General features: G+C 42.3%; 1 protein-coding gene across 1 annotated transcript; it reads right to left on the bottom strand.

Annotated features, from left to right (window-relative positions):
* Nucleotides 1-2,959: 2,959 nt before the first annotated feature.
* Nucleotides 2,960-7,681, bottom strand: LOC6038616 (transcription initiation factor IIB). The gene is made up of 5 exons (XM_001848339.2): nucleotides 7,452-7,681; nucleotides 7,116-7,229; nucleotides 6,881-7,041; nucleotides 3,863-4,237; nucleotides 2,960-3,801 (listed from the first exon to the last, which is right to left on the bottom strand). Exons 1-5 carry the CDS (start codon nucleotides 7,466-7,468, stop codon nucleotides 3,518-3,520), a joined length of 951 nt encoding a protein of 316 aa, XP_001848391.1. The 5' UTR covers nucleotides 7,469-7,681; the 3' UTR covers nucleotides 2,960-3,517.
* Nucleotides 7,682-13,052: the final 5,371 nt, after the last annotated feature.

Genomic DNA, 13,052 nt, shown 5'->3' with positions numbered 1-13,052 from the left:
CACAATGAATCCCATCTAAAATTAAAAGGCAGAGGCCAGCTTCTGTTACGTCCAATCAAGCTCATATTTGGGATATAAGCACAGTACACCCACTGGTACATGCCCCAATAATTATTTTTGTTACATCCTAATGTCTGTATCTTCAGGAAAAGTTTAAAATGTGATTAAGATTCACAAGAAAAAAATTGAATGTATCCAGTATAATAGAACACTAAATAAGGGTCAAAAACATTTCTCGAAACTTAAAAGAAATTAAATATTCAGAGTCAGTATGTTTAAAAATGAGTTGAGTGTAGTAATACATTTATTTAGGAAATCCTCAACAACACATAAAAAAAATATCTCTTAATTCATCTTAATCTTAATTCATCTTTCAACGTTTCTTATTGAGAAAATACAAACAAACATTTTCGGAAGAAATTCAATTAATGAGAAATCGAAGTTTTTGCACTCAATGAAAAAAAAAACAAATTATCCTGATTCTTGATAATATTTTTCTTTATAAGTTGAAAGTAATTTTATCTCCCTCAATAATTGCTACCGCGCGAAATCCGCGCCAAATTCGCGCCGTCCGTAACAACCTTTTTTATTCCATAAATTTTTGTTATATTTCTTTAATTCTTCAATTTTTAATTCCATTTCACCATCACTTTTTTGCTTACATTTTAGATTGCACAAAATTAAATTACTTTGGATCATTTTTAAATCATATTTCAGTTTAATTTTGAGAAAAATAAAAATTTTGATAACGAATACTAAAGTAAAATTTTGGAAATTTTTTAACCTTTCAATTTTTTTAGAATTTTAGAATAAGAATTTATAAAATTAAGAAGTCAACAATTCCAAAATATCAGAATTTCAGAATTTTCAAAATTTAGAATCTTTAAGCTTTAGAATTTTAGTTTTTTTTTAATTTTCAAATGTTCAATTTTTTTAACTTTTGAATTTTTTAATCAATCAATTTTTCTGACAAAATGTATGATTTTCTCTATGGTCCCTATATGCTGAGCAAACGACCAATTTTAGAACAAATCTCTGAGGATGGTGGGGCAACTGCCTCATATTATCTCACCCTGTGTGCGCTAGTAATTTGTAATCTTCAGTTGAACGCAAATCCAAAGCAAATCCAAATTATTTGATTTTTAAACCTGAACAGCATGAGCATGAGCATGAGCATGAGAGATCACCCATGGTTGCCCCTCCGTTGCTGAACAGAACCGTAATATCCTTTCAGCACTACTGATCATAGGCTTCGACGATCTAGTAGTGTTTCCCTTATCAACAGCATGTATGAATGCGCTGAAAAGATAAAACACCATGATTGATAAAGCTAGATCAATTGCGAATAGGTAACAGTCATTGGCCACCAACGGCGCCCGCCATGTCAGTTTGTAGACCTCGATTTTAAGGGACGGGAATGTTAGTTAGCGCAGGTTGCTACTAGGGCAGCTGATTTACTCTGTGCTTACACCCCACGAGCGCCAGGAACCTGAAAACTTGTTAGTAGGATAGGGTGTTTGGTCAGGATTCATCATAGAAGATGATGATGCGACCCAAAATCATAGTGTTTGTTGAAAGGTATTATATTTTATTCTCAAGGCAAACAATCGGATGCTGCGGATGAGACATTTCCCGTTTAACTGTTGTTAAATTTTAAATGAAATGGTTTCATCTTAGACAGCCGGCTGTGGAAAGATAAAGCCAAATAATATTTATTTATAGAATGAGGTGTTAAACGCAATGCTGCAATGATAGCGTAGTCTGATTTTTAATTATATAACCATTTAATTCATAAATTTGTTACGGAAACGACGCTACGAACTTAACCATCAAATGCCTTTCGATCTTCTTTCTGTTAACTAGATGAGGTCTTGATTATCGTTACCTCTCGAGCTACGATGCTATGGAGAGGACTTAACACATAAAAGACCGACGTCGAGCCCTCCGAGCTACGGAGCTATGGGAAGGTCTTTTCAACACAAAAAAAGACTCGCACACCACACAACGTTCTTGATGAATCAAAATATTATTTTACGCGGTAAAACTAACGAACTCAACCGTCAAATTGCCTTCCAACTAGCGATGATGAAGAAAGGGCACTTTGCACACAAACACAATCATCCGCTTGCACTAACGGAACATTACGCACAAACAGCCACACAAAAGAGACGAAATTATCGCGAAAAAACAGGACTGCGCGTCCCCAGAAGCACTGAACTTATGACGGCATTATTCAATTATAATGACCAATCACCCCATGCACACAAACAGCCACACAAAAGAGACGAAAATTATCGCGAAAAAATAGGACTGCGCGTCCCTAGAAGCACTGCACTTATCTATTTGATTTTTAAACCTGAACATAATGCAAACAAGCAACGCGCGAAGAAATGCCAAATGCAACTTTTCTTTGCTGTTTCTTTTCTTCGTGACCCTTTTCTTAAGCATTTTTTATGTGGAGTTTTGCGTTCCTTCCGGACTGACCAATATAAAAAATTAAATATTATCAATGTTGCAAAGTTTGGCCTGGAAGACATTGAAAAACATCATCAAGGGCGAATTTTCAAAAAGAAATTACATTTTGTAGTAATATTTTTAAGATCATCAAAATTCCCTGACCCAGCTTAAAATTCCCTGACTTTCCCTGACTTTTCCAGGTCAAATAAAATTCCCTGACAATTCCAGGTTTTCCCTGACTTTTCCAGAAATCGACACCATGGGTAAAGTTAAACGATTCGAATGAAAAGCCGACCACCGTGTTGAAAGGATTTCACTTAATTGATTTTTATTGTTATTTTTTACATCCTAAAACTATCAAATAGTTTGCGAACTCTCATGGTACTGTTTTGTTTTCGTAATATTAATTTTTGTTTTATTTTTCCACTTTAATTTCACTTGTCTGCAAAAGTTATCATTTACTTGTTACAAAAGTTTTACAAAATCGTTATGCGTTTACATGATTTTTATTATTCTCATTCTGATCACTACAGCTTAATATTTGATTTGTTTTTCCTCAATTGAAAAAAAAGAAATAATACACCCATACTCTTTCAGTTACATTGTTTTCCCCTGATCAGGTGCTGTGTTTTGGCAAACAAGTGCCGCACGTGTGTGTCTGTGTGGTTTGTGTGTTTTCTTAACAAAATTTCTTAACAAATTACGCGCGTTAGATGTGTTTTGTGGCGAAAAGAATTAAAATATAGCAACTCTTTTTACACATTTCGGCAAAAAAAAACTAAGACTTACGAGCGAATAAAAAATACGGAAATTAGTGACAAGCGCATCTCGATAAACTAAACTATGCATTTTGCTCTCCTCAAACTAAAATATTCATATTCAGGTCTACCTCGAACGAAGAGCGAACGAAACAAGTGTCTAGTTGTGTGTGTATATAATAATTATATTTAGGCAATAACTAATATGTGTGTGTGTGTTTATCACCTAGCTAAGGCTAAGAACTCGCTAGAATGTGTGTAACATAGCGCAAATTGTTGTTTGTTTGTTTGCTTGTGACGGTTTACATCTGCGGCAGCTGCTCGATCGGCGTGGTATACTTAAAGTCCTCGGGAAAGAGTTCGGCCGCGTGTGGGTACATCAACCGGTACGATTGCCGGATGGTAACGTCGGCCACACCCGCAATGTCCCCAATCTCCTTGTGGGTCTTCTTCTGATCCGAGGCTTGCGACGCCATGTAGATGGCGGCAGCCGCAACCGAAATCGGTGACCGACCCGGCACGATGTCCATCTCGACGGCTTTCCGCGCAATGTGGGTGGCCGCTCGCTGCACCGTATTCGGCAGATCTACAGGAAGATTCCCCAATAAGTACCGAATTGAACAAAGAAGCACGCCCCCAAAACTTACCCAAGTTGGCGCAGAACCGGGACATAAAATCGGCGGTCGTGATGAGATCGACGGACGTGGCCAGCGCCTTCAGTGTCAACTTGAAGCACCGCCCAATCTCCTTCTTGCTGATCTTGCTGACGGCGCAGATTTCCTTGAAGGTACGCGGGACGCCCTCCTGCCGGCACGCAATGTACAAACACGCCGAAGCTTTGGCGTCGTTCGAGCGGCCCTTCAGATTCTTGCCGTCGTGCACCTGCTTGAACAGGTTGTTTGCCCGGTCCACGATCGTCTTTGGCAGATTGATGCGGTCGGCCATGGTGCTGATCTCCTTGAAGGCCGCTATCAGCGCCCGGTCCGAGCTGCTCATCGTGCGCCGGTTTTGGTACTTGGCGGCTAGAGGGAAAAGAGAGAAAGAGCAACGTTGTTAAAAAAGAGTCCTAAGATAGGACAGCATATGTGTGCCCTTAAATTTCATGTATGGTAGAAATCCTTTGAATTCCTTAAACGTCTTGCAGAATTATCGGCTTCACGGCATCCGCTAACATCACCTTCCCAGCCGACTTGAGCCCCATGATCATTGGCTCGTAGTGCTCCAGAAGTCCCATTAGCAGAATTCCCGATAGTCAGGAATCGCCCATCTTGAAGGCTGACGCCGTATTATGTCAATGGCTACATTTTTATAGCTATTTTTTACCGATTTTATCCCACTGTGTAGTGGCTTGATCGCTGACCATGTCCGGTTCATCTTTATTGCGAACGCCTAGGTGGAGTAGTTTCTTGATAGCCGGGAGCGAAACCAAACCACCGTAGGCCTGACCGCTTCGGCCGACTTGAACAATTGAGCATTCGCTTCACCAGCATTTTCGAACTAGAGTTTTCTTGAACTTAGTTGACGTCTTCTAGTTCAGAGCTGTGCCCATAACCTTTAGTATACGATATAAAAACGACTTATCTTGTAGACTGTTGGCAGTAGAATGATTTTATTTGATCAAAAGTCGCCTTCCAAAGAAGAAACCTCAATGACCGGATCATTTCAATCTCCTGATATCATAGCATTACGGGTCTGTTATCACCACCTGCACAAAATCGGCATGTGGCCTAACAGCCTCAGTCGTTTTTGTTTAACTGGGTTGGAAAGCTCGGCACATTTACTCTGCTTCTGCGGAGCACTTTCGGCAACAAATAAACCCTTTTGGCTCCTCCCCTTTTAAGGGGAAGTCTTCTATGTCTAAAATGAAAAAACTGCGCAATTTTTTTTAGAAGGCCGTACAAATAGACCATTTTGACAAGCAGAGATCTTCTGACCACGCCAGATCAACTTCGGTTACATGAAACCTTTTCCGGGTTTTCCGGATATCGGTTCCAGATCTGGAGGGGTTATTTCCTGGATCCATCTTAAATCAGTCAGGTATTTACTGTAGAATCACTTTCAAGCAACTTCCAGAGAAGTTGGATTGGACATGGCCATCCCGGAAGTTCCGGATATTTTTTTTTAAAAGCTGTTCAACCATCAGGTGACCGATTGCTTTTTTTAATATATTTTTTAAACATTTTGTCGTTCAGTTTGAACATTAGAAAATGAAAGTGGGTGATTAGAAGTTAGAATTAAGCGACGAAGAAGAAGACAACGTGTCGGATGGAACCGTCTCCGATATCGAGAGCGAAAGTGACTCGGACGACGATTCTACAAGGTTGTAGATGATTTTAAAAACATATGTTCTCAAATTGACACAAGAATATTTTTTAGCTGGGAGACTTAGTTTCCACTAATAAAAGATTTTGATGCTAGCAATGTTTTCCCAGATCCACAATTCCGTAAGTTGCGAACTACTATGGAGGCATTTCACGCTTTTATGTCGTCGGACATTATCGACGAGTTCGTTGAATGTACGAATTTGTACGGCGTCACAAGCGAAAATCAACATGGAAGAATCTAAACGAATCGCAAACGAGTTTGTCTGATTTGCAACGTAAAAGGAGGCAAAAAGCTTCCAACCATGTAGAACAAGGTAAAGCACAAAAATCGGAATGACTAAGAAACTTCTCGACAACATAAAAGTTTAGTGTGGTAACTGTTACCGTGAACTTTACAGGTCATTCGCAGATGAGAAAGAAAGTTGTCGTCTCTTCACAATTATTCGAAAGAACTGAGGTTTTAATTGTGCTCATAATCATGAAAGGATCAACAGACCAAATGAGGTAGGACCTGGAAAAGGTCATGTAAGCCGGAAAGCTACGATGGCTCGAGTTCAGATCAGCAGGAAAACGCCACAATTAGGTTGCCAAATGTACGGGGTAAAATTCCAAATAGACATTTCAATGACTGTTCTATAGGTATCATCATAGGATTGTATGAATTTCAACTAGTATGTCATAGCCACAATTTGTACCATAAGGGGGACTTAAATATTACGTCCCAAATTGGGAAAGGTTCTGCAACGCATCAAAGTACTATTACATGGAATTCTGTGCAATGCTTTATAAGTTAGGACCTAGTTTTTCAATGACGAAGTCAGTCACAGACTGGATTTGACACAGCTGGAACAGAGTGATTTTGAACGAAAATGGCTACAACCGGAAGCCAACAAGGCTACAACCGGAAGCCAACAAATTGATCAAATCTAATTAATTCAATTTTAAATAGTGTTTCCAAAATTTAAAGCATTTGAAGATAAAATGAGCGCTTCTCTAACATCGACGGGAAGATCGTGTACCTAAAATGCATAAAATTGGCCACCGAATTGGCACTAACTCGAATATAAACTTCAAATACCTAGAATGCATATAATATTGAATGAAACATATCATTGAGTTCCTCGTGACTCTGATGAGATCAACTAACATAAACAAGTTATTCAACGCCATTCCGGTTATGTCACGGCATAATTCTGGAGCAACATTTGAAAGGGGTGGTACGACATTGCTCTTACGGGCTTTCATTGCACGCGTTTAAATGGGACGAAAGGCCGTAAGAGCAATGTCGTACCGCCCCTTTCAAATGTTGCTCCAGAATTACTCTGTCTTTTTGGTACTCACTTCCAAAAGCATCGAAAGACGCCGGCCCCGTCCCTGGCCCAATCATCGTGGACAAATCGCCCCCGCTGAGCAGCGGATTTTCCGGTCCACCGACACGAGACGGATCCACGCCCGCTTTTTCGTTGCTGAACGTTCGCCACTCCGAACCGACATCGATAACTCTACGGAAGAAAATTGAGGGCAAATGATAATTTCAAGGATTTCGCTGAATAATTGATTCCGCCAGTTGACGTACCTGTCTCCGACGACCAGCCCGCACTCTGAGCAGATCATGTCCCCGGCACGGTAGTCCTCTATCAGCGGAGCATCCGGATGTGCGTAACAGCAGACCTTGTTCAGGTGGTGATCTCTGCAGCAGCAAAGAGAGAATGCAAAATGTAAACATATTAAACCTTGTCGTAGAAATCATCAAAGTGTGCCGTGCAAAGTCAACGCTTTGAGAATCGATTACGGCATCCACCCTCTCTCTCGCGTGACAGCATTAGTAGGCCATGTCATCGAGCCAATCAATTCGGGCACTTTCTTCGCAGTTTTTTCAAATCTTCGCAAACCCAAAAAACCTAATTCTTACCTCGAAGAACTTGCCATTTTGCTGGCTTTTGTCCCGTTCTCGCCTGTCTGGCTGTGTCCGTGTGTGTGTTTGGTGGTGGCCTTTCCCTTCTGTGCTGGAAACGCGCGGCCTAGAAAATTTCGTCGTCGTCGTGCCCCAGAATCGCCTCTCGATGGGGTGACGACGAATTTACAACCCAAAATCGATCGCCTTTCCGTAATTAGACGGCACAGATCGGAACACGATGCACAAACACACGAGTTGGGGGGGAGGGCGCGCACTTAGCTTTTTATTTACGCGACACGACACGGTGGAAATCTGCGTTTTTCCCTCGCGACTTTTCGCGATTCGCAACGACGAAGTTCTGCTGATGATGCTGATCGCTGGCTGATTGTCGTCGTAGCGTTGTCTGTCAGACGACGGCAGAGCAGGAAGATTGATTTGGATTGTCTGTAGGCAAGGTTTGATTTGTCTGCGATAGTTACGATTCAATTGTGGTCGCATTTTGAAACAGTCTAAAATATTTTTCAAAATTTTAAAATCTTGTTCATTAAAACGAATCAAAAACTCAAGAATACATTAAATATTGCAATCAGAAACATGACATTTCAATCCTAACAACTGGATTGAAAAATCTGCAAATCAAAACATAAAATCTGATGGCAGCCTTGACGTGGGTTTCGTTTCTGGTGGGTCGATAAAGCAGAGCTCAAGCTGTCAAAACAACAAGAAAATGAAACGAAAGCGCGGGAACTTGCTCCAGTGGCGTGGCGTAAGAGGAGGGGCAGAGGTAAATAATGATGAATTGGGTCCTAAAATGAAGCTTAGATTGTTGATATTATTGTTTACAGCGATAAAGCTTATTTTTCTGAGTACAATGACCCTTTGTACGACCACAAAGAGTTTAAAATGGATTTTTATTATGGATTTTTGGACGATTAAAAACCATTTCTGATCACTTTTTTTCATTTTAATGCAAACATTTGTTTTTTACAAGACAACATTTTTTCGATGGATCATCTATGGTCCCCTTGGAACGAGCTGTCAAGTAGGAGCTTTTCTGTCAAGAAGGACCGCGAGGTTAATTTTTCAAAATTGATTTAAAAATCCATTTTAAACCTTTTGTGGTCGTACAAAGGGTCATTGTACTCAGAAAAATAAGCTTTATCGCTGTAATATCTGCAATCTAAGCTTCATTTTAGGACCCCATTCCAGGTTTTTTTTTAAAGGTCGTATAAGCTATTGTCTTTCATATGTTTATAGGACCTAATAAAAAAAAGTCGAGAATTATTAAGCTAAAACATGTAAAGTCGCCATTACACTATCGAGCTGTCAAATCGCAACATGGAGTTAAACTTTCTGTGCAGTTGCTGTGAAGCTTAGCATGGCTTTTCAAAAAGTTTAACTCCATGTTGCACGCACACACTCTCACTTCGTCGCCGTCGTGCTAACTTGTCGCACGTGCATTTTGGGCCAAATTGAGTAAAGAACGCCATTTTGTGCAGCTAACAATGCCTCACCTTTTGACCTTCACAGAGCCCCAAAATTCGATTTCAATCCTGAGATATTCAATAAAAACCGAAAAAACTCCGTGCATTTTGGTCACTTTACATATGAAAGTAATTTCAAACTTGTCGTGCTATCTTGTCACTCCCTGAAAATTGATGTAAGTGCGACAATTAGCCAAAGGGATTTCAGGTCAGAACGCGTTTGACGCACGTACAAGTTAGACTACCGTAAACAAGACCGTAAACATTTGTAATTATAACTCGGGACTCCAGCAACCAACATCAACAAAACTTCGGGACAATGTACATAATGGTCAGCCAAACAAAAAACGTGTTTGTTATTGTTTACATTGCGTGCTTTGGTTTTTGTTTATTCAAGGTCTAACATAAAAACGCGATTTTATCGGAACGTCGAAATGGCGGGTGCGACAAGATAGCACGACGACGTCGACTTTTAATTTCTCGATACCGCAAACAAACAAACAAACAAACTCACCCTTTTTCGTGTTTTACAGTTTGCCAAACTCGCAAACAAGGCAAAATGTATGCAGGCTGACGTTTGTACATACAAATCCAGACAAACATACAAAGCAGGCAAACTGCTAAAAAGTGAGAGTTTGTTTGTTTGTTTGCCGTAGTGTAATAGCTCCTTAATGGTTTTCAGATTGCCAAGGGAAACAGATTTGCCAATGTTTGACGATCCAATTGCGCTGTACACCAAAAAAGTTCAAGATGGTATGTCAGAGACATAACCGAAAGACATAGGACCAAACAATTTGAATGAGTTTTTGCTGGATTGCTTTGCGGGATTGCTAGTGAAATCTGGAATAAGATTATTTTATTTTGTTTCATATATTTGTCGGCAAAATTGTCATAAATGTTCCCCCAAGGTGAACCTTCCATGAGGACACCGGCAACTCCAGGTTGTGGCCACTACTGTCGAAATGGCCATTATTATGTTTAGTATCAAAAACCATGAATTTTGATACCCATATTGCCACAACTCGTATGGTTCTGTAAAAGGCCCTTCGGGCCCCGGAGGAACCTGCTTTGAGATCACCGGCCACTCCAGGTTGTGGCCAACACTGTCGAAATGGCCATTATTATGTTCAGTATCAAAAACCATGAATTTTGATACCCATATTGCCACAACTCGTATGGTTCTGTAAAAGGCCCTCCGGGCCCCGGGGGAACCTTCTTTGAGGGTACCGACCACTCCAGGTTGTGGCCAACACTGTCGAAATGGCCATTATTATGTTCAGTATAAAAAACCATGAATTTTGATACCCATATTACCACAACTCGTATGGTTCTGTAAAAGGCCCTCCGGGCCCCGGGGGAACCTTCTTTGAGGGCACCGGCCACTCCAGGTTGTGGCCAACACTGTCGAAATGGCCATTTTTATGTTCAGTATCAAAAACCATGAATTTTGATACCCATATTGCCACAACTCGTATGGTTCTGTAAAAGGCCCTCCGGGCCCCGGGGGAACCTGCTTCGAGGGCACCGGCCACTCCAGGTTGTGGCCAACACTGTCGAAATGGCCATTTTATGTTCAGTATCAAAAACCATGAATTTTGATACCCATATTGCCACAACTCGTATGGTTCTGTAAAAGGCCCTCCGGGCCCCGGAGGAACCTGCTTCGAGGGCACCGACCACTCCAGGTTGTGGCCACTACTGTCGAAATGGCCATTATTATGTTCAGTATCAAAAACCATGAATTTTGATACCCATATTGCCACAACTCGTATGGTTCTGTAAAAGGCCCTCCGGGCCCCGGGGGAACCTGCTTCGAGGGCACCGGCCACTCCAGGTTGTGGCCAACACTGTCGAAATGGCCATTATTATGTTCAGTATCAAAAACCATGAATTTTGATACCCATATTGCCACAACTCGTATGGTTCTGTAAAAGGCCCTTCGGGCCCCGGAGGAACCTGCTTTGAGATCACCGGCCACTCCAGGTTGTGGCCAACACTGTCGAAATGGCCATTATTATGTTCAGTATCAAAAACCATGAATTTTGATACCCATATTGCCACAACTCGTATGGTTCTGTAAAAGGCCCTCCGGGCCCCGGGGGAACCTTCTTTGAGGGTACCGACCACTCCAGGTTGTGGCCAACACTGTCGAAATGGCCATTATTATGTTCAGTATCAAAAACCATGAATTTTGATACCCATATTACCACAACTCGTATGGTTCTGTAAAAGGCCCTCCGGGCCCCGGGGGAACCTTCTTTGAGGGCACCGGCCACTCCAGGTTGAGGCCAACACTGTCGAAATGGCCATTTTTATGTTCAGTATCAAAAACCATGAATTTTGATACCCATATTGCCACAACTCGTATGGTTCTGTAAAAGGCCCTCCGGGCCCCGGAGGAACCTGCTTCGAGGGCACCGACCACTCCAGGTTGTGGCCACTACTGTCGAAATGGCCATTATTATGTTCAGTATCAAAAACCATGAATTTTGATACCCATATTGCCACAACTCGTATGGTTCTGTAAAAGGCCCTCCGGGCCCCGGGGGAACCTGCTTCGAGGGCACCGGCCACTCCAGGTTGTGGCCAACACTGTCGAAATGGCCATTTTTATGTTCAGTATCAAAAACCATGAATTTTGATACCCATATTGCCACAACTCGTATGGTTCTGTAAAAGGCCCTCCGGGCTCCGGGGGAACCTGCTTCGAGGGCACCGGCCACTCCAGGTTGTGGCCAACACTGTCGAAATGGCCATTTTTATGTTCAGTATCAAAAACCATGAATTTTGATACCCATATTGCCACAACTCGTATGGTTCTGTAAAAGGCCCTCCGGGCCCCGGAGGAACCTGCTTCGAGGGCACCGGCCACTCCAGGTTGTGGCCAACACTGTCGAAATGGCTATTATTATGTTCAGTATCAAAACCATGAATTTGCCACAACTCGTATGGTTCTGTAAAGGCCCTCCGGGCCCCGGGGGAACCTTCTTTGAGATCACCGGCCACTCCAGGTTGTGGCCAACACTGTCGAAATGGCCATTTTTATGTTCAGTATCAAAACCCATGAATTTTGATACCCATATTGCCACAACTCGTATGGTTCTGTAAAAGGCCCTCCGGGCTCCGGGGGAACCTGCTTCGAGGGCACCGGCCACTCCAGGTTGTGGCCAACACTGTCGAAATGGCCATTTTATGTTCAGTATCAAAACCATGAATTTGCCACAACTCGTATGGTTCTGTAAAAGGCCCTCCGGGCCCCGGGGGAACCTTCTTTGAGATCACCGGCCACTCCAGGTTGTGGCCAACACTGTCGAAATGGCCATTTTTATGTTCAGTATCAAAAACCATGAATTTTGATACCCATATTGCCACAACTCGTATGGTTCTGTAAAAGGCCCTCCGGGCCCCGGGGGAACCTTCTTTGAGGGCACCGGCCACTCCAGGTTGTGGCCAACACTGTCGAAATGGCTATTATTATGTTCAGTATCAAAAACCATGAATTTTGATACCCATATTGCCACAACTCGTATGGTTCTGTAAAAGGCCCTCCGGGCTCCGGGGGAACCTGCTTCGAGGGCACCGGCCACTCCAGGTTGTGGCCAACACTGTCGAAATGGCCATTTTTATGTTCAGTATCAAAAACCATGAATTTTGATACCCATATTGCCACAACTCGTATGGTTCTGTAAAAGGCCCTCCGGGCCCCGGAGGAACCTGCTTCGAGGGCACCGGCCACTCCAGGTTGTGGCCAACACTGTCAAAATGGCTATTATTATGTTCAGTATCAAAAACCATGAATTTGCCACAACTCGTATGGTTCTGTAAAAGGCCCTCCGGGCCCCGGGGGAACCTTCTTTGAGATCACCGGCCACTCCAGGTTGTGGCCAACACTGTCGAAATGGCCATTTTTATGTTCAGTATCAAAAACCATGAATTTTGATACCCATATTGCCACAACTCGTATGGTTCTGTAAAAGGCCCTCCGGGCTCCGGGGGAACCTGCTTCGAGGGCACCGGCCACTCCAGGTTGTGGCCAACACTGTCGAAATGGCCATTTTTATGTTCAGTATCAAAAACCATGAATTTTGATACCCATATTGCCACAACTCGTATGGTTCTGTAAAAGGCCCTC

Source organism: Culex quinquefasciatus, chromosome 2 (assembly GCF_015732765.1).
Source record: "Culex quinquefasciatus strain JHB chromosome 2, VPISU_Cqui_1.0_pri_paternal, whole genome shotgun sequence".
NCBI classification, from domain to species: domain Eukaryota; kingdom Metazoa; phylum Arthropoda; class Insecta; order Diptera; family Culicidae; genus Culex; species Culex quinquefasciatus.
Note: the sequence above shows the minus strand (reverse complement) of the source record. Positions and strands in the feature narration are given on the sequence as shown.